This window comes from Trematomus bernacchii, unplaced genomic scaffold, assembly GCF_902827165.1.
Source record: "Trematomus bernacchii unplaced genomic scaffold, fTreBer1.1, whole genome shotgun sequence".
Classification (NCBI taxonomy): Eukaryota; Metazoa; Chordata; class Actinopteri; order Perciformes; family Nototheniidae; genus Trematomus; species Trematomus bernacchii.
Genome location: NW_022987727.1, coordinates 14,028,693 through 14,050,965, shown reverse-complemented (window position 1 = coordinate 14,050,965; position 22,273 = coordinate 14,028,693). Strand labels below are relative to the sequence as shown.

At 39.6% G+C, this 22,273-nt stretch overlaps 2 protein-coding genes across 5 annotated transcripts in view; one reads left to right on the top strand and one right to left on the bottom strand.

The window, feature by feature from the left end:
* Positions 1–239: 239 nt before the first annotated feature.
* On the bottom strand, positions 240–3,972 carry bcas2 (BCAS2 pre-mRNA processing factor). The gene is made up of 7 exons (XM_034145460.1): positions 3,773–3,972; positions 2,359–2,451; positions 2,203–2,273; positions 1,324–1,485; positions 1,185–1,235; positions 1,021–1,101; positions 240–939 (listed from the first exon to the last, which is right to left on the bottom strand). The coding sequence occupies exons 1-7, from the start codon at positions 3,863–3,865 to the stop codon at positions 813–815; spliced, it is 678 nt and encodes a 225-aa protein (XP_034001351.1). The 5' UTR covers positions 3,866–3,972; the 3' UTR covers positions 240–812.
* A 3,437-nt stretch (positions 3,973–7,409) lies between these two features.
* trim33 (tripartite motif containing 33) overlaps positions 7,410–22,273 on the top strand; it is a 42,412-nt gene continuing 27,548 nt past the window's right edge. For all 4 annotated transcript variants that reach the window (XM_034145458.1, XM_034145456.1, XM_034145455.1 and 1 more), the window contains exons 1-4: positions 7,410–8,033; positions 17,775–17,893; positions 20,724–20,877; positions 21,388–21,517. In XM_034145458.1, coding sequence (XP_034001349.1) covers positions 7,445–8,033; positions 17,775–17,893; positions 20,724–20,877; positions 21,388–21,517 — 992 coding nt within the window. In that variant the 5' untranslated portion in view covers positions 7,410–7,444. The remainder of the gene's footprint in view (positions 8,034–17,774; positions 17,894–20,723; positions 20,878–21,387; positions 21,518–22,273) is intronic.

Below are 22,273 nucleotides of genomic sequence, written 5' to 3'. Positions count from 1 at the left end.
TTTGAGCTTTACAGAAATTCCACACAACAAAAAATCCATGGTTTCTCCGGTTGAGTGATGTAGGCTCCTCCCTGCGCTGCAGGTGGAAACGAGTAGTTTTTTTTATTATATTGTGGGAGGGACCGCAATTTGAATGCCCTAAACCTGCCCGCAATAAAGAAACCGTCTTGATGCAGAAAGATATAGTTAACTAAGCAACACGATAGTGGGATATAAATAAGTCCAATCCACACAGGAAGTAGAAAATGTTCATTTTATTAAAACAGCATAAATGAAGTCACGGTGGGGCTCGCATAGAAAAGTGTCATGGAAAAACTATGTACACTAAATCTTTAACACTCCTGTTGGTGGATGGCCTCGAAACACTGAAACCTACACGCTGGTATAAATCACCCTTTAAAGACACATTATGTAACTTTTGCTGAACAATGTTTGTATGACAGTGGCACAAGCAGAAAGACATGCCAGCAAATATACCTAACATTCGCTAGCTTTAGCCGCCTTTGGCTACCTAGCAAAGTTTGATTCATTGCTAACAATTTCACATTTCCATTTGTAAAAATAACTAATTTTTTTCTCGTTGACAATTATACATAGCCCCACTTTAAAAATGTTTAACCCTTGAAAAATAAAAGTTATCCAAAAGCTGCAATATTCAAAATTCCCCCGGTGTTTTCAAGGTACACTATGAGGTTTCCAGACTGTACAGGTGACGGTTGCTCCTCAGGTTGCAGTTAATGAAACATGATGACATCTTTCTGACTAAGGGTCTGATCAGTTTGTAGATCAGTTCTCCGAGGGTTAAACTTGCTCTAGAAGTCCTGTCGGATGTTCTCCTTGTTCTCGTCCCCTTGCTGCTGCCGGAGCTGCGTCACTTCGTTCTCCAGCTGTATGATGGCGCGCTCAATCTCAAAGTTCTTACTGACCAGAGACACCCAGCTGTGTAGGGACAAAAACAAATGTTACAACAGGAAAATATTACCCCCCCCATGGTGATATATAATTCTTCAAACAACGTACTTTGACTCCAGCTCTCGCAGTTTGGCTCCTCCAGCTAACTGGTCGTTCTTACGCTGCCAATTTAGATCTTGAATTTGCTTCCTGTGTAGCAGAAAGAAAATAATTAGTCAACATGTGAAAATGTATTTAATGACACCTTCATCCAGCACAACTGTTCTAGTCACCTGAATTTCTGCATTTCCTTTTGAGCAATCTCAATCATGAAGGCCAAGTTACTAAAGGAGGAAAATAAGAACACGTTAGCAGTCTTTAGGGGAGTTTATACACAGAGTTAATGTCAGAGAAACGACTGCCGTCTCTTACTCGTTGTAGACTTTCCACGCGTTGGTTCCGTACTGCGACATGAGCTCCAGGTTATCAATTCGGACCGCCTGGTGCTCTAGCTGGGCCATTGAGTTATTCACGCACTCCTGCCAGGCTGTGATGTCATTCTTCTGTCCGGCTGACGGTGCTGGAAGCTCATATCTTCACAAGAGAAGAAAGAACTGTCCATAATTTACACCATTTAAAGCCACAGAGCAAAAACATTGATGAAAAAGTCAATTTAATAAAAAATACACCCACCATTTGTCTAAGTTACAAGTGCACCTCTACATTGTTGGTATTTCTATCCTTTTTAGTGTATACAATGTGATATACACAAATTGATCTAAGTTTTGGCATTAGAAATTACAGGAAAATCCCCTATTTCTGCTAAAATAAATTGTCACATTAGCTGAATTTAGTAAATAAGCCTGATGTTACAGGGTTGCTTTTGTTTTTAAACTCAAGTGTTGATTTGTGTTCCATGAAATTAGTTCACTTATTGGTTTGATACAGATAAGTTTACCTAGTAGTTTAATTTCAGGATGCGAATAAAAGGCAAATAAAATGAGCAGATTAACATAATAAAAGGGGCCCTTCTATGCTCTTTTTCAGGTTCATATTTGTATTTTGTGTCTCTGGCACATGTTTACATGCTTCAATGTTCAAAAGGGTCTTTATTTTTCCTCATACTGCAGCACCTCTTTTCACCCTCGGTCTGAAGCCAGAGCCCAGTCGGCTAATATTGAACATATTTAAAAAACTGACCGTGTGCAAAATAACATATCCATCACTGAAATAATTGCAGTGCCTTAACACTTTATTATTAGGTGGCCATAGAGACATGCAGGTGTTCTGCTGCGGTGTGTAGGGTTTTACCTCTTCATGCTCAGGAGTTCCATTGGCTGCCGAGCCGCAAGCCGCTCAAATTCATTCCTCATAATTTCTGTCTAATGGGTGAGAAGGGAAAAGAAGAACTATTATTTCTGTTACACTGGCCGAAGCTTTGAAGAACATTTCGGAGGAGTTTGTCACCTCAAAAGTAGCAAAGTCAGGTATGGTGAGGTAGCTCAGGTAGTTCTTTGTCGGTCTGTATCTCCTGGTCTCCTCTTCCACCAACGCTCCAGCCTAGAGAACAAATTACATAGAGAAATGTATGTTTATACAGGAAAAGCACTACACCGACCCCATTTCTTCAGTTTTAACTATCGTTTAAAAATACTCCAATACAGGTGATGTTTTTTTTAACTAGATGTTGCAAGCAGGTACAAGTTACATTTTCTTTCAGTTTTAGAAAATACCACCACTTTTGAACCATTTCCCAATAACCATAATTTTGGGAAGATTGGAATAACAATTCAGAGCCAACATTGGCAATAATGTGAGGAAGGGCCAGGAAAAATTACAATATGAGAGTCCTTTTCCAAGTGGAAGTATTCCGTCGTAATAGCCCTTTCAGCTAAATCCAAAGAACAGTGGATTTACATTTCTTTTTTTAATGCTCTTGACGAATTTAAGCTGCTTTCATTAACGCTGCCAACATGTCTATTCAAGGAGTCAGGTGTGAGCTAAATCATTCATCTCTATATGAGCAACTGTTGGGGGACAATTTAAGTGGGTCATACAACTCAAATAAATGTTTTTTTTTTTTTTTTAAGTAAAATAAATGGCATTGTTGTCCAGCAACCAGGGTTTTTTCAGACTGTGATGCAAGCAACATCTGACCAAAACCAGAAAGGGTTTGATCAGACTCAATGATTTTAGAGGAACAAAATAAAAAGAGCTTCACAGACAGTTTATTAATTCTTACACCTCAGAGGGGCTAGTCTTATTTTGAGTAAAAACACCTGTGCCAGGGTAATTCTTGATACAAATAACAACTGGCAAAATGCATCCCAGGACCCCAAGTTCACTGTGTGTCCCTTGGGTCCTGTGTACAAATATTGTCAGAATTATTTGATAATTTGTAGTACATTGTGTTACTGCACGTGCGTGTATGGTTTTGCACTACATTTGTATTTTAGTCATTGACTTATTGTGGTAGGATATCCAAATGTTACATATAGTGACTTATAAACTGTTAATTAATACACTTTGCGACCACCGAAGACAATCTTAACTTATGGTCTAAGGTTTTTTTAAATAAACATTTAATTATTTGCGAGCGAGAATTGTCTTCAACAGTCTTTACCAATGCTAATAGTAGGCCTACGCTCCTTACTACCGGAAGTTATACTGTAGATTAAAACACTAACGTTACCTATCGTTGGCTTAATAATTAATTCATGCTAAACATAGGTAGGCCTATAGCTTACTGTGGGCACTCTTAGAGCTGTAGATTCTAACAGCAAAGTGTCCCATTGAAACATGAATTGAGCCATACAGTGTGCCTTGTCCACCTGGGTTAGCATGGTTAGCTAACACGCTGCTGTTATTCCTGTTTACTCACCGCTTCTCGCACACCTGCTGCATCGTAGCCTTGGTCAAAATATGGCAAGGCATCGACAAACACTTCACCAGCTACTGAAGCCGTCCCGGCCATTTTTAATCAGTCTATATTGTAAAGTTTGTTTAATTGTTGCCTGTTTTAGCTATAGAAAAAACACTCCGGCCAATTTAAATAAACGTCTTCCGGTCTGGACCTTCAAAATAAAATCCCGACAGGTAGTGGTTGTTTTGTTGCTGACATCTAGTGGACTGGAATGTAACTAACTCTATGTGAACCCATGTTGTTATTTTGCTTTTTTACTGTAGAAGTAATTAAAACACAATCAAAGCATTTCAAAGTTAATTTAATTTTCCATCAACTATATTTTATATATATATCATATTATATCATATCATCAGCACCTTCTACGTGCTTTTCTATTTGAGCTGGATCCAACTCTACAGAGATGGGCATTGTTGTCCAGCAAACACAAGACTCACCAGTCCTAATTTGTTTGATTGGTGGATGGACAGTATTATCATTACACTCAACTGTGTTTTTGTCTTTTTGTCTTTGGGCTGCTCATATAAAAGCAACAGTTCCAAAGGAAATACAACCTATATCTTACATTTACACTGTACACCCCCCCACCCCCCCCCTCTTAATCAAAAAGGCCCACCAAAAACAAAAAGACACATTGAGAAGTTTTGTCAAAACTGTTAGTACACTGTAAAAACGGAAACGCTTACTTTAATTAAATGTATATGTCAACAAATCTCACATAACTGTATTAGGTTAGTTGAAAGAAATAAAGATGAACCTAATATTCTTAATTTAAATCTAATAGTATTGCTTTCAACTAACATAATACAGTTTTGTGAAATCGGTTGACATAATACATTTAATTTAAGTCAACGTTTCAGTTTTTTTCAGTGTAGTTAATTATTCAAGGAAGAGCTACATCAGTGCCATTTACTTATCTTTTAAGCATCCTCTTCTCTCTGCATTCTTGCAGAAGCGCCACCGGCGCTAATACTAAACTGCACACAGACACTTTTTAGTAGATAACTGTCAAAGAAACATTACAAAATATCCTACTATTACCTCATAGGAACATGGGGAAACAACCATTTTCACAAGTGGGTACAGACTCAGCAAAGAACCACAGCCCTAACATTAAGGGCAAGGGCAATAATCTCCATATTCTACAAATTAGCATTCATTAAACTAATCCATGTTGGTTCATGTTTTCCACTGCCAGAATTCTCTTGAACTTGGTTGACCTTTTTACTCTTTTTCTGTTACTAATGCAATCACAATTAACAGAAAAAGTCTGCTCCAACTCTAAAGCTGATATAAACATGTACACAGTTTACTGATTCATTTAAACTAAATTAGTTTTGATTTTAAATTATACATATTGTAATTTCACAGCAGGTGATGTAATCGCTGACAGAACTGGGGGCCAGATGCAAGCCAGCTGTGCCAACTACACACACCACCCCTCCCTCATTCTCCTCTTCCTGTGGGGTTAGGGAAAGATAAAAAAGCAATATGCTGTGATATCCAAACACAATTCAAATTTTGCAGCTGAACAGTGCAAGTATCACAAAAAACTGAATAATTAGAACAAGTTTTGTGTTTTCCAGTTCGTGGTGCTTTGCTCCTGTAATCCTCATACCTACTAACTAGGTTTCTTGCATCTAAATATCACAAGACTTTCATTAATTTTATTTATAACAAATATAGGTTTTGATCATACTTGTTTTTAAAAAATCCTGATCCTATTTAAACATTCCACATAATTACCTTTGTGGATAGCCTATTGTGCCTCTCTACTTAGCGTGGTAAAACTCAACCCATGTTTTAATTCGCGCCCAAAAAACATTATATTCCCATAGGAATATGAAACAACATGCAAATGAACAATGCAACAACCATGTCCAGAGAATGAATGAATCCATATATAAACATACGTTTTCAGTGCTGCTTGTGCACAAGCACATTTGGGTATTTAGAGTGCATTCAGGTCAATTCAGAAAGACAGTATGATTAATGTTGTGTTTTGTTTGAAACTTAACGTTTGCATAATATGTCCCCTAAAACAGTTTCATGAGAGTTTTGGGCCTTGTCTTTTTTTTTATCTAACACTTTTATATTACATTGCACGCCTTTTAAATACTGTGTGTTCTGAAAAGTACTAAACAAATAAAAATGATTACTGTATCAACACCATAGACCAGGGGTATTCAACTAAAATTCAACGAGGTCCAGTTAGAGAAAATCTCCCCATGCAAAGGTCCGGAACATCAAAATGTCTAACTTGCTTTATGAATTAGTGTGATATATATTGAAGTAGCCTGTAGCTTTATCAACGTCTGCATGTAACAACTTTTAAAAATAAAATAGAGAAAATAAATAAAATAGCTTTTGAAAATATGTGCATCTTAAAAGTGCTTAATTTTAGATAAATAAAATAAAGTGTAGCAGCAGCTTGAGTTTCCCTTTTTCTTTGTTAACCGTTTCACATCATGACTTAACAGTTTCAGACGATTATAGAACAATATCAGTCTTTACACATCATAACAATTGAACAGTTTTAAAGTTTCTCTTTCTTTCCCTCTTATATTGCAGTCCCTCACTCACTTTTTTTTTATTCAGTGCGAGAATTGAGCTCGAGCTTGTCCTGCCAGGAGTTTGTAAATCTGGGCTGAAATGGTGTCAGGGCCATTCTCATACACACATGCAGGTGCTCATTGGTTAGCCTGCCCTGGAACGATATTTAGTTTTAATTTTGATCCTGATCATATTGGGCTCTGAGACTGCTTATTTTTTGTGACCTCCGTTCTGACTTGAGAGGGAATGTTTGGTCAAACACGGTCTCTGAACAAATGAGACACACTGGCTCTGTGCTCCCAGTGGGCAGGATGAACATGAATGAGTCCGTCCACTCAGGATTACAAGCTCTGTTCTCACTGTCCACTTTCCTCTTCTTGGAGAGCGCCATGTGTAATTATTTGTCTCTCCCTGTCTGCCTCTAACACGCCTGTTCACTCTCCTCTCCGTCTTCTCTCCCTGTATCGCTAATTATTCTCTTCACTCACTTTCCTCTCCGCTTCTCTCTGCCGCGCTCTCATCTCTTCTTCTGTGTTTCTCTCCCTGTATCGCTCATTCGTCTCTTTCGCCCCCTGTCGGCGGCGGTTAAAATAGAATCGCCCCGTCAAAATTGAAATCCCCTATGTATTGATTATAGGTCGGCGTCTGGGTCCGGATCCGGACCGCGGTCCGCCTGTTGCCGACCCCTGCCATAGACTGTATATGATCAACACCTTTGATCAACACCTATGGAACAGAATGTCTTGTAGGGCTTTAGTTTTAAGATACAATGAATGTGCTATGCAATTGTTACAATTGTAATTGCACGTTCAGAACTACTTTTTGTTAACATTGTTGCACTCAAATGGATACAATCACAAAATCAATAGTTAAGCAATTCCACTACAATGTAATTATTTAAAAATATAGGACTTATATAATCGTTATTGTACTTTTTGTGAGGAAACTGCAAACAGATCCGAAAGATAACAACTTAATAAAAGTCGGATCTTGGTTGACGTCATGACGTAATCGTACGTATTCCTGCTCCGAACATTTACGCAGTACGTGGTTGCAGCGGTTCAAAGAGGAAGGAAGATGGCGGATAACAAAGGCGAGGATGATATGGAATCGTCTGCAAACTCGGACGCCGTGCCTTCAGCGCAAGATAACGAGCAGCCAGAAACGAAAGAGGAAAGTGCAGTAATAGTCTTAGAAGCGAACACAAAAGGCGGCGAAGAAACAGAGTTCCAGGATACCGCTAACGAGGCACCGACACCCACCAGCGACGGCGGGGACGTAAGCAACGGCGGGGCTGCTGTAGAGGGAGGGGAAGCTGTAGAGGGAGGGGAAACGAACGGTAGCACTAGTAACAGCCCGGCGGAGACCAGCACCACCAATGCGGAGCCGACGGCAGCTGAAACCCTGCCCGCCGTGGATGCTCCTGTTGGAGGACCCAGCACTGAAATGTCCCCCCCTGCTACTGCTCCAGCGGGCACGCCGGTATCGACCCCCTTTAATTTTTTGGATACGTGCGCAGTGTGTAAACAAAGTCTTCAGAGCCGAAATTGTGATCCAAAACTTCTGCCTTGTCTGCACTCCTTTTGCCTGAAATGCATTCCGCAACCAGACAGACAGATAAGCGTACAGGTGCCTGGACCACACGGGCAGACGGACACACATATAGGTGAGTTTTTCACCATTTACGCTAAGAACCACGAACGTATACCTGTACACAGCTCTCAAACCAATGGCTGCCTTTCAGAAGTTTGTTTTAGCTTAAAGTTGAAAGGGAATCGTATATGTGAATTTATTTCCGGATGCAATAGATAGGAGATAACTGACACCTATTGGTGATCTGAGACTGTACACCTAGTGTGGAATTCACAGATGCTTACCGGCAGACAGCAATTGAGGGGCAGGTAGAAATGTCACCCGACACTGGGGTAAAGCTCGGTGTCAGAGCCTCATACTATTGTTTTTTTTTAATGATATATATAATGCTATAACTTTCCTAAATAACACATTAATGCCGTTTTATGGCATTCTATTCTGTGCCGTTTTCAAATAAAAAATTGATATAATGCATTTGTATGACATTTATACACTGTGCATTTCTTCAATTACATATATTTCATGCCTTTTTTATGACGACATATACTTTGGCTTTTGTATTTCATTTTATGGCATATTATATGTGACTTTTTATAGCCCTTTTTGCCATACTATGATCTTTTTTAATTGTGTATTTTGCCATGACTTTTTAATGGCATTTCTTATGACATACCATACCATCACTTTTTTATGATGTATCCTAATTACACTTTCAGGATAAATAGTTGAATGTCAAAAAATTGCATTGGCAGGCCTGTCTTAGGTAAGATACACAACTTTGTTGATGTTCTATTATAATGGCCTTGGTCAATAGTAAGGCAATATTTCAATTTGACACATTTCCAATGGCTTCTGCAATGCCAATAAATCTCAAGGTTGAGCAATATATTCCCCACACCTGTCTAGAAATATTGTAATTGTAATTCATATGTTTTTTTTAAGAAATAGGTTTGTGCAGTTAACTAACATTTAATTGTAATTGCAATATAGGCTAGTTCAATATTGAAAATGCAGGAGCAACAATATTTGTTAGAGGCAAAATATGTTTAAATATTTTTCCATATTAGGGATTGTGGTGCTACATACATGTCCCGGCCCACAATCTGTATTCTTCTACAGACCTACAGCAAAAAGTATCTATCCTTCCAGTGTCGTGAGCCATATTGTCAAAATAATCACAATTAGTGATTTCTTTTCCAGAAATTGTGCAGCCACACTTGTCATAGGATTAAGAAACATAATCATGAACTTGAGTGGATCCTATAATCAAAACCTGCAGACTACTAATCAATATTAACAACCAATACCTATGGTGGCCCTGAAGTGCAAGTCAAAACAACATTTCACAAAACACTACAGCATTTCACAAAACACTACAGCATTTCACAAAACACTACAGCATTTCACAAAACACTACAGCGTTTCAAAAATTACGGAAAGGGTATTCATTTAGGGAGAACACTTCTTAGCCGCGTTCACACCGGAGTACTTTTCCCTGTACTTTTCCCTGTACTTTTCCCCTTTAGTTCCGTTAGTACCCCTTATGTTGCGTTCACACCAAAAAGAGTACTTAGTGCCGGGAACTTTTACCCCCATTTTTAGTGCCTGCTGAGAGGTGGTACTTTCCTGGGGGAAAAAGTGGCCCAGTTCTGATTGTCTGGGCGAATTGCAAACCACGCCCCATTGTATTTGTGGCATTAGCGTTATTAGCATTAGCCCCGCGCACCAACGGACAGAGACTAACTTATGGCAACACAAAAAAAAACATGGGAGCGGTGGAGTGATGAGGAGGTGTCGGCGTTCTGGCGATTTACTCGGAAGGCTTCAGTAGAAGCTGCTGGGAGTCCCACATCACTGAGAATTCACATAAATGACCTTAATCACCACCTTACAAGCATTCACTCTTTTTCACAGTTAGTGAGATGATTGGCGCTGCATGGAGTCCGCCAGAGGTGTATGCTGGACCCACTTAGGTTCACTCTAATAGAGTCATTTAAATGACTCTATTAGTCTTGTTCTGTATTTAGATTTCATGACATTCATGTCAGAAAAAGCTGCTTCACAAAGGTCTGTAGAACAGAACCAAATAAAGCAGACATTTTCAGCGCTGCTTGGTGAATGTTCTTATAGTTTTCTGGGTCTACAAGGCTCCAGAAATGTTGTGAGTTTTGCTGGGACTTAAGCTGAACATGATTTTGGAGATCTCCACAGGATTGACACTGAACAGTTGTTCAGCCATCTTTTTCTTCTTCTTCTTCGTCTTGACATTAAATGATAAACCATAATAAATCAATTGTATAGGTCTAGCCTCTATCTGTGTGTGAAATTGTTCCATCCTCAAAAACAAAAAACTAATACTTCTGCAGTCTAGCTGCAGCTTCTAGCAACGGTCTTCTGTTAAAAAAAAAAGGACACTGAAGGTCCTGAATGTGGCATCACACACATGACTTAAGTCTGAACACAGCAGACAACAGGAGTATTTACAATAGCATTATAAAAACAAAAATAGTGCATGTGGGTGCACACTTATCCTCTGTCTTACTGTTACATAAATCCCATGAATGTATGAGATTAAGTTAGCTTCATATCTCAATCAGTGATTAAGTGAATAATAAAGTCAGATCGGGTCACTATCAGCCTGTCACTCATTATTTTCAGGGAGGGGGCGGGGTTTGGAGGAAAGGAGAGGAGACGGTGATCGTGGAAGCTTTCCTCCTGCCTTCACAAACTTTACACAAGTATTTATCAACTGAAAATAGCAAGAGGACATTCTTACTCTGCAATCCAAGACTTGATTAAATCCACCAAAAACCTGACTTGACGATAACGAGTGTTTTTCAAAAAACACAAATCCCTCCCTGTGTGTCTCTGAGCCGCAGTGACAGGGCCTGATTCAGAGCGGGTCATTCTGCTGTTGGTTCTGGACTCGTGTTGGTGGAGAAAGCAGACTGCTCCGTGTGTGGTGCCGCTGTCCCGTCTGTTCCTTGATCTCTGCGTCACCAACCAATTTGATAGTCGTGTGACAGAAACATTTATAAAATAAAAAACGTTATTGCAGTAGCTTGCCGCTCGATTATCGACATGTTGGAGAGCCCTGTCATACAGTATATAAAAGAACATTTATGTTATGGATAAATACATTCTAACCGAATCTTTCTAATATTTATGATATCCGGACTTCCTTTTTACGATCGTTATCGGCCGATATTCACTCTTAATAGTTCGATCGGTGCTCTCTATAAAGGCCGATCAGGAGAGCCGATCAGATAACGCAAAATACATGAGACTGTGCGCGGCAAAACAAGCTCGCCAAAATGGCTTCACCGGTCTGGCAGTTTTTCAAGGTTTCAATAAAATAGCGGTATGCAACGTGTGTGAAGCCGAAATCCTGCAGCTCCGCCTGCTGTGACGGACTGGTGAGCGGAGCAAAACACACACTTCAAGTTAGACCTAACACTTAGCTAGTTTATCTACCCCTGGAACTAGCTAAACTAGTTATAAATATGTTTATTCTTCACGGTCGGGTCACTCATTACTGGATCAGTGAGCTGCATGAGACGGATACTGACCGGCTGTCAGGAGAGAGAGGGAGCGAGGAAAAGAGAGCGCTTCCACTCATTTCTCCCGTGTTATTATCCAAAGTTAATTTCAACTTGAATAATGTACTTAATTTGAATCTAATAATTATGTTGTTTGTGGAAGCGCATCATGTATTGAAAAATTAATCTGAACTTTTCGATCCGTTACGATTATAAACTGAAGCAATATAAAAATGAGCCCCATTAACTGAGTTTTAAACATCACTTTAAATGGAAGATCCCCATAGCCCCCACCCGCCCTATGATCCGATCGGTATCGGCCGATTCTGATTCCGGTGATCGGCCCCAAAAACCCTGATCGGAGCATCCCTAGTTTTAAGTAATAGCTATGGAATATGAAGTGAAAACTTCCGAGTTCTGCTATGTATTTGTCTATTGTGAATGCAGTGCATTGTATCCCAATACCATGTAAGTTGATGAACAAACTTGTCTTGTCAGTACCGTATGTATAATATTGTATAATTGCAAAAATCACACATCTAACTTTGGACAGCCTGATTGTCAGTACAGTAAATGACAGAAGTCCCAAGAGTCAGTCAGCAACAGTTCATCTGATGTAACAACAGTTTCATGTACACCCTAAGCAACCAGGTTGTAAAGATCTATTCTAGTTTGATTTCAGCCAATTAAACCTCAGCCATTCAGTATTTCGTATAACAACTAAACTGATCCTTTAATGGAAGGTGTTTGTGTTTATGCAAATCTTTTACAAGAAGAAATTATTCCACTGCCAAACCAAACTGACAAATTTACTACATCAAGTAAAACAGTGTGCCATATTTTTTACGGTGACAGGCAGCTCATACTATTCTCAACTATTCTCAAGCTTTTAGCTCTGTGAAGAAGGTTTTACCTCAACACAGTAACCATAACTGTATTAGCCTCAGTGCAGGGTTTTGATATCACGTGGTCTAAATGCTGTTTTCCGGAATCACGTTAGTATTGGTTTCAGGAGATATTCAGTTTGACATGGTCTGAATTATAAGTAGAGAACTGCCTTGCTTCTGGGTTCAAACTGGGTTTGCCATTAGCCTTTATTGGATCATTGGGTAATATGACAAAAAACATTGTCACTGTATTGGTAGCACTGATTAACCTGGATTCATAGCAAGGATCACACATTATGCCATCTTGCCCCAGTCACAACGCTTAGTCAGGTTACTGATTAATAGTATTACGCCCCTTGTTTAAACTAATCTGAGCTAAACTGGGATAATGATTTAGAATATTTTACATGTTAACCATTTAAAGTTATTATTTATTTCTGGGGTTGTGTACATGACATGAGGAAATGGAAATCCCAGGTGAGAACATTGGGTTCAGAAACGGCTTAATTGTTTCTTACTTGGACCGACATTTTTATTTACTAATCCATTGTAATTCACGTCTCCTAATGTCTGCTATATATAGGTGATAGCAGCATGTAATATAGCATGATGCTATGGTACTTTTTAATGTAGGTGGTGGAATATCAGGAAGTTTCTGTCAGATGTGTTTAAAGGACCCATGTCATGGCCATTTCTACTGATCATAATTCCATTGTTGAGGTATACTAAAATAGATTTATACTGTGCAATTTTCCAAACTCTCATTGGTTTCTCATACAGCATCTCTGTAAAGTATGTGTATTCACTCTGTCCTAAACGGCTTGTTGGAGCTCCTGCCCCCCCCCTCCCTGTGAGCCCAGTGTGCTCTGATTGGTCGGGATGTTGCGGGGCTGTACTTTGAGGGGTTTTGACTCTGCAGACCGTTTACATGCATAAAAACCTTCATAACACACAAGGGGACGGGTAATCTCCAACACGTCGATCGCGAGCTACCGGTAGCTCGCGGGCAGCTTTTCAGTAGCTCGCCGCTCGATTATCGATTATAGCGTAGTAAGGTTTTTTTATTTTAGAATTTTTTTTCTGTCACACGAATATCAAATTGGTTGGTGACGCAGAGATCAAGGAACAGACGTGACGGCGGCACAGCGACACCACACACGGAGCAGTCTGCTTTCTCCATCAACACCAGTCCAGAACTAACAGCAGAATGACCCGCTCTGAATCAGGCCCTGTCGCTGCGCCTCAGAGACACACAGGGAGGGATTTGTGTTTTTTGAAAAACACTCGTTATCATCATGTCAGGTTTTTGGTGGATTTAATTAAGACTTGGATTGCAGAGTAAGAATGTCCTCTTGCTATTTTCAGTTGATAAATACTTGTGTAAAGTTTGTGAAGGCAGGAGGAAAGCTTCCGCGATCACCGTCTCCTCTCCGTTCCTCCAAACCCGGCCCCCTCCCTGAAAATAATGAGTGACAGGCTGATAGTAACTTAATTATTCACTTAAACACTGATTGAGATATGATGAAGCTAACTTAATCTCATACATTCATGGAATTAATGTAACAGTAAGACAGAGAATAAGTGTGCACCCACATGCACTATTTTAGTTTTTATAATGCTGTTGTAAATACTCCTGTTGTCTGTTTCCCCTTTAAACTGTGGGGTTTTTCCTTGTACGATGTGAGGGTCTAAGGACAGAGGGTGTCGTATTGTCATACTGATATTCTGTACAAACTGTGAAGTCCACTGAGACAAATGTAACATTTGTGATATTGGGCTATATAAATAAACATTGATTGATTGATTGATTGATCCTGTTGTCTGCTGTGTTCAGACTCAAGTCATGTTTGTGATGCCACATTCAGGACCTTCAGTGTCCTTTTTTTTAACAGAAGACCATTGCTAGATTTATTATGGTTTATAATTTAATGTCAAGATGAAGAAGAAGAAGAAAAAGATGGCTGAACTGTTCAGTGTCAATCCTGTGGAGATGGAGATGGAGGTTATAAATCTCCAAAATCATGTTCAGCTTAAGTCCCAGCAAAACTCACAACATTTCTGGAGCCTTGTAGACCCAGAAAACTATAGAACATTCACCAAGCAGCACTGAAAATGTCTGCTTTATTTGGTTCTGTTCTACAGACCTTTGTGAAGCAGCTTTTTCTGACATGAATGTCATGACTAATAGAGTCATTTAAATGACTCTATTAGAGTGAACCTAAGTGGGTCCAGCAGACCCCTCTATGGTGGACTCCATGCAGTGCCAATCATCTCACTAACTGTGAAAAAGAGTGAATGCTTGTAAGGTGGTGATTAAGGACATTTATGTCAATTTTCAGTGATGTACTTACTATGTGGGCCATAATAATATGAGACATTTTCGTTTTCTTGGACCTTGATGTGAAGTTAAGATTTTTGATAAACTTTAGGTATTGCAATTTCACACGTACAAAAGTCTAGCTTAATTCAACTGATGAGGGCTATGTGAATAAATGTAAGCGATGTGATGCAAGTAGCTCTTTGCCACTTTCATTTGTTCAAAGTAGCTCTCAGATGAAGAAACGTCGGAGACCCCTGCTTTATCTGATGCTCCCATCCCCTCATTGCATTATTCATAATGTGAATTTAATATTATAATCGAATTAAATTGGACCGCATTCTTCAAAACCAAATCTCCTAATCTATTTTGTGGCTTCCATCTTGTTGTGGTTAAGTTAAAGTGCACACTTGACACCAAGTAATGTTTAAATGTGATGCCATCTGTCACTTCTACAAGATAAGTCAGTGTTTCCCATACATTGATTTATTTGTGGCGGGCCGCCACAATTAAATATCGTCCGCCACAAATGGATCTCATAAAAAAAAAATATATATATATATTTTTTTTAATTTCTTTTATTTTTATTTTGGTGGTCTAATGGATAGTGAGGTGGGCTGATGATCGGAAGGTTGCGAGTTCAAATCCCGCATGGAACACCACTACTAGTGTGCCCTTGAGTAAGGCACTTACCCCTCAGTTACTCCAGGGAGAATGTCTCTGTAATTGGTCATTGTAAGTCGCTTTGGAATAAGGCGTCTGCTAAATGCCTAAATTGTAAATGATATTTTTGGGAGAATAAACCCCACAGATCCTCAACTCCGGTGTGTCTCACTCATTAACAACGCAACACAGAGTAACAAAAACATTGTCCGCTAGCCATGAACTCGCATGTATTTTCTTATTTGAGGGGGGGGATGCGTGGGCCACCCGAATAGGTTAAGGGGCCTTTGGCTTTTCTTGCCGCGGGGGGTGCGGTGCCCCCACAAATGGAATCAAATTCTGTGGTCACTGTAAGTGATGTCCCCACAGATGTTTTACCCTCCCTGGGTTTCAGGGAGATTTGATGTTATCTTGATTCCAGTGTAAGCTTTGGGGGCAGCTCTTGTACTGAAGTATCCAGCACTTGCACAATATTTAGGTAATTTGGTCAAATCAACATGTTATTAGGGTTAAATATGTTGCTGTAGTCTTGCTCTTATGTTATTTGGCAGAAGACTGTACTTTTGGCCTAATCCTGTTTGAAAAGAAGGTTTTAATTATTTGTGTTAATTGGGGGATACAGAGGTGGAGCTGGGCGGCTCCATTTCATTTTGACAGCTGTGTGTTAAATATTTTGGCCAATTATTATTTGAAAAATGTGGAACTGCCAATTCCTATTATCGCCGATTGTACTGCAATGGAAAATTGAAATCTTATCGCATATCCCTAATAATAAATCATTGAGTATGAAATACTATACATTTTTTCTAAAACTGGACCAAGTTACCAGACTTTCTTTCACTCTCACTCAAACCAATCTCAAAATGAAAAAGTTTCCAGACAAATGAAATACAACTGAAAAAGATTTGCAGTATATCCCACTTTTAAATAACGTGGTTAACTTCCCCAAAAGAAAACAGGGGAATAATGTCTGATATAACAACACATAATAAAACTCTTCTTGGTATTACCGGTGCCGCAAAGTCACACAAACCACCCTATTGACAACAATGCAAACCTTTCAAAATATCACTATGATCAGCGGACAACTGTCCAGTTTTTAACTGTTTCGATAATCTATAGAATCAATCCAACAAACTGTTGTGTGGCCATAAAGCCGTAGTTTTTGAAATATCAGAGCCACACATTCAGATACATCACTGAAAAATTACAACTTGCAAATAGCTTGTAAAACACAAAACAACTTCAACACCAATGTTGTATTTTAGGTATAAATAATCAACCTTTTTTTAAGTTAGATTTTTTTTTTTAAATAAGTGTGTGTGTGTGTGTGTGTGTGTGTGTGTGTGTGTGTGTGTGTGTGTGTGTGTGTGTGTGTGTGTGTGTGTGTGTGTGTGTGTGTGTGTGTGTGTGTGTGTGTGTGTGTGTGTGTGTGTGGTGTGTGTGTGTGTGTGTGTGTGTGTGTGTGTGTGTGTGTGTGTGTGTGTGTGTGTGTGTGTGTGGTGTGTGTGTGTGTGTGTGTGTGTGTGTGGTGTGTGTGTGTGTGTGTGTGTGTGTGTGTGTGTGTGTGTGTGTGTGTGTGTGTGTGTGTGTGTGTGTGTGTGTGTGTGTGTGTGTGTGTGTGTGTGTGTGTGTGTGTGTGTGTGTGTGTGTGTGTGTGTGTGTGTGTGTGTGTGTGGGGGCAGCTGGAGCTTACACAAACCAGCTATGTGCTGCTCAATCCGGTCTAGACCGGTTTTCACCTCAGCTAGCGCGTGAGGGGGGAATTTATGGTTTTATGAGGCAGGGGAGGGGTGACATATATTATGCAGACTCAATTTATAACATTTATGGTAAAAAAATTATGCACATTTTTAGACCTCAGGAAATAAGTGGAAAAGTTAATGACCCAAACTAATTATTTGTTAGAGTGCTTTATTGTAGTAGTAATTCAACTAAATCCATTAACGAAGTAAACTTAAGTGATACAGTCTTCCTCGTTAGACCATGTGATTTAATATTCTAATAAAAATGCCAACGATGATGGGAACAAATATTCAGTAAACAAGTGCTAAATCAACTACCCCCACCCCCTGCGAATAATGAGCAATGGGTCTCCCATGGGGCCAAGGATTTTTTAATAACAACAGGATTTTTACCTAAAGGAAATTATGGAAGTACCGGTAAGCAGAAAGTATGCTGAGAAACTTCTTTTTAATTCTGTTTGGTTTGAGGCACGACTATTCTTAGCATAAGGTTAGGGGCCCCCTTAAAAAATTCAGGTAATCGTTTTCACATGGTCTTGATCACAGCCTGTTTGACTTTTTATATTTTTTCAAATGTCAGTCAATGTAAAACATCACAAAGCATTGAATGTGTGCATTTAACGTTTCATCCCCTTTGACTCGTGTCCCCTTTTCTGTCCTCAGTAAATGTTATGCGCTGCACAGTGTGCCAACAGGACTACAAACAGAGTGACATCATTGACAACTACTTTGTCAAAGATACCTCAGACACCACCAGCACGTCTGATGAAAAGGCTGCACAGGTATGTCAAACATCATCAGTGTTTCAGCAATCAATGCTCTGCAGTGTAGGCATTCCTCTGCACTTGGAGGGATGTCTGCATAACTTTGAGATTCGTATATATTATATTTTAATAAAACTATGATAGAGCCAGTCTTATTCGTCCATAATTCAGGGCGGTTGTTAATAGGTGAACACCAATATAATTGAAGGGGCCCTTTTTGGGGTTTTCCATTTCCTGTAGCGTGTTATATAGGTTTTAGTGCATGTAGAGTTCAAAACCAAGTTAACCTACTTGGAATGACTATTTAATTTAAGGAATCATCATCAATTTCAAATGTTTCTGTGTAATGTCAATATTGCAGTGATCATGTCATTGCTTTGTTTTAATATAGAGGACAGAAAATGACACAAGTATAAATAAATGTATATAGGAATAAATACACGAATATATGAACAAATACGAAAGAAAATTAAATACAGCAATAAATAAATAAATGCAGGGTTTCCCACACATAGACTTTACTTGGGCGGGCCGCCCAGGTATATTAACGGCCGCCCAAGTATATTTCGCGACCCATTTATTAATTTTTTTTAAACGTTCAATTTTTTTATCCGTCCGAGACCACGACGCCATCTGCGATCGATTAACTTGTGGACAATGATCCCTCGCTCTACTCCTCCTGTACCCAGGCCCGGACTGGCCATCAGGAGGACCGGGGGGTTTCCCGATGGCCAGGCCTGTTAAGTGGCCTGCTGGCCTGAGGATTTTTTAATTTTTTTTGTATGTATTGTGAACGCAATGCTGCGCAAATGTGGGTCTGCCTCACACAGGGTGACTGGCAGTCTACATCAGTGCTTCTCAAAGTGTGTTCCGCGGACCACTGGTGGTCCGTGAGCGCCCCTAGTGGTCCGTGAGTATATTGGTAACATTTCACTTTTGAAATAAATAAATAAAATAAAGTTTTCGCACTCTCACGAGCTTAAGTTTAACTTTCGATTGCATGATATAGCCCAGCGCAACACCTTCATCACACATGTTGCCACTTGTTTGTACCATTTTCAGGCGATTTGTAATCTGTTCTAGAAAAACGATGTGATTTTGGATATTTGTGGAGTTAGGTGGTCCGCAAGTGTTTTTTTATTGGTTAAGTGGTCCTTGGTATGAAAAGGTTTGAGAAACACTGGTCTACATGATGTGGCCTGCCGACATGGCCACTGTCATACAGATCATAAATCAAAGCCCTCGATTGGTGTCATTCAAGCTCGGGATAACCTCAGCTCAGGTGATAGTTATCTTTGTCTAAGTTCTCAGTGGGTCTCAAACAGTTTGGACCACCATTTATGTAAACACATATTTCCATTTGAGGGGGTAGTGATTAGTAAAATATGCATGAATAAAAAAAAAATAATGTTTTTTTTAATCTATTTATTTATTTTTTATTATTAATAATAACGTGTGCATCAGGGGCGGACTAGCCATCTGTATAATTTGCCCGCAGCGAGGCTCCCCCCGTTGACAATCCACTAGCGCAGTGTTTCTCAAACTTTTTCATACCAAGGACACTTAACCAATAAAAAAACACTCACGGACCACCTGACTCCACAAATATCCAGAAACAATAGGCCTGCTTACCACTCCAACAGTACATAACAGCCTAATAATGACAGCTTAACCTTCTCTATATCGCCTCGTTCACACAATAAACCAACAATACAAATACAACTACAGATTATATAAGCATTTAGTTCAAATGCGTTTTAAAATGCTCACAGGTTTTACACCTCTTATGAAATGTATACTACATTTTTTACGGAGTTTATGTCCGAGCCAACAGACTCACAGATCGTTGGCTACTGAGAGAGATGCAAAATACACCGCATGTAGTACAACACAAACCTCCGCTGTGGATTTTCAAAACAAAATACAGTAAAAGTATGGTCGCAGGCCCAAGTTTAACTCTCTGAGGCCTGCATGGTATGCCTACAAAACAAAAATAAAAAAACGTTTGTGCAGCCCCAACAACAGCCTCTGATCATCAACAGACTTCATGCAATGCTTCATCGGATGCATATATTAGATAATAATCTCTATCTCACTCCTAACACATCTAAATCTACTTTCAGCATGGATAAATATTCATAAAATACATCCATTGTTTGTTCTATATGCTTCTTGAAATCCTAAAAAACACATCGTTTTTCTAGAACAGATTACAAATCGCCTGAAAATGGTACAAACAAGTGGCAACATGTTTGACGAAGGTGTTGCGCTCGGCTATATCATGCAATCGAAAGTGAAACTTAAGCTCGTTCCATATTCCCGCGAGAGTGGTCGACAGTCACCTAGGACCATTTATTTAAATCACCATGACACCAACTCCTGACTCCTTAGTTGTCAAACAAGTAAGACGTAATCACACAGTACAATGTGGAATGTGAAGACACAGCTATAATACTATTGAAGAGGACATGGTATTATCATTTTCCGATCCATAGTTGTATTTCTCGCTTCTTCTGTGACATGTTAACATGCTTTAATGGTCAAAAATGTGCTGCAGCATCTCTTTCACTCTCTCTCTCTCTGAAAGGAGACTCCAGTCTGCTCTGATTGGTTAGCTGGCTGGCTCTGTTGTGATTGATCAACCACTTAAAGATGTCCCTCCACCTTAGCCTATAGAAGTGTGATTGTTAAATAATGATTTCATTATGTTATGGGACTAAATAACGGCGTCTGATGGAGATGTTTCAGGCAGGGAAGTTATTACACATTTTTATGAACGACATCATCTAGCACTATAGTGATTCTGGAAATGGTTCTCAAATATGCTTTGTGGTGTGATCTTCTCAAGGTGTGCACAAGCTGTGAGGACAATGCAGGAACCATAGGCTTTTGCGTGGAGTGCGGGGAATGGCTGTGTAAGACCTGCGTGGAAGCTCACCAGAGGGTTAAAATTACCAAGGACCACAAAATCCACACCAAGGAGGACGCTGACGCTGCTTCCGGTAAGAAGGCCGAACCTGAAGGGGCCGACGTATGTTCGATGGAGCTTAAACTGCCAAAGCCCAAATAATACTTTGCCTAGTAGAAACACAGTGAATATGGTGCTGCAGAGAGGCTGTTGCCATAGTAACAGTGCTGCAGACTCTGGTTGCTTAGATGGTACCTTCAGCTGGGGGGGGGGGCTATACTCCGTGAAGCTCTGACCAGAGTCTTCTAAAGCTTTCTCTCTGTGTTTGAAAACCTAAGCTATCATTTATTTCTGTCTTTTGTTTTTTCATTAAATATCCTCTTTATAGAGTGTTGCAGTGTTGACATATTTTGACTGATTTGAGAAAAGGCAATTGGATTTTGGAATTTTGCAGGATAATGAAATCTTGGGCAAACAAAAGTTCAGGATAACAGTTGAGAAAGAAGGAACCAGAAGTGGTAAAATGCTAACTCCTTTACAGGTTTTTAGCACTCATTCTGGTCTATGTATGTTAGCATCAATGGTGTCTTCTGTGTCTCTATAGAGTCTGTTGGTGCAGGGCAGAGGCCTGTTTTCTGTCCCATCCACAAGCAGGAGCCCCTGAAGCTTTTCTGTGAGACCTGTGACACGTTGACCTGTCGGGACTGCCAGCTGCTGGAGCACAAAGAGCACAGGTAACCTAATATCTTATTCATCCAAACAATGCACTGCTGAGCGACTGCCACTCTGCTTTGGTATGATATGGTATTTTTGGGCTAATAGAGTGGTGCAGGGATGACGTATTTACCCGGAAGTAAGCTGCGCATGGGTTCCCTCGACAAAAAAGCAATGGGATTTCTCCATAGGATTTTGGAAAATAGCTCGAAATAAGGTCTGTGGAAAACTAACCTGTTTGATAAATGCACTTTTTGTTCAGCCGGATAATATCAACATGTCTACCCTACTTTTATAATTTTCTAATCATAAATCTAATCGCCAGAAGCAAAATGCTAACATTATGCTATAAACCAGGGGTCTCCAACCTTTCTTCATCTGAGAGCTACTTTGAACAAATGAAAGTGGCAAAGAGCTACTTTCATCACATCGCTTACATTTATTCACATAGCCCTCATCAGTTGAATTAAGTTATACTTTTGTACACGTGTGAAATTGCAATACCTAAAGCTTATCAAAAATCTTAACTTCACATCAAGGTCCAACAAAATGAAAATTTCTCTCATATTATTATGGCCCACATAATAAGTACATCACTGAACATTCACATAAATGACCTTAATCACCACCTTACAAGCATTCACTCTTTTTCACAGTTAGTGAGATGATTGGCACTGCATGGAGTCCACCATAGAGGGGTCTGCTGGAGTGTACCCACTTAGGTTCACTCTAATAGAGTCATTTAAATCTTCATCAGTCAGTATTGTTCTGTATTT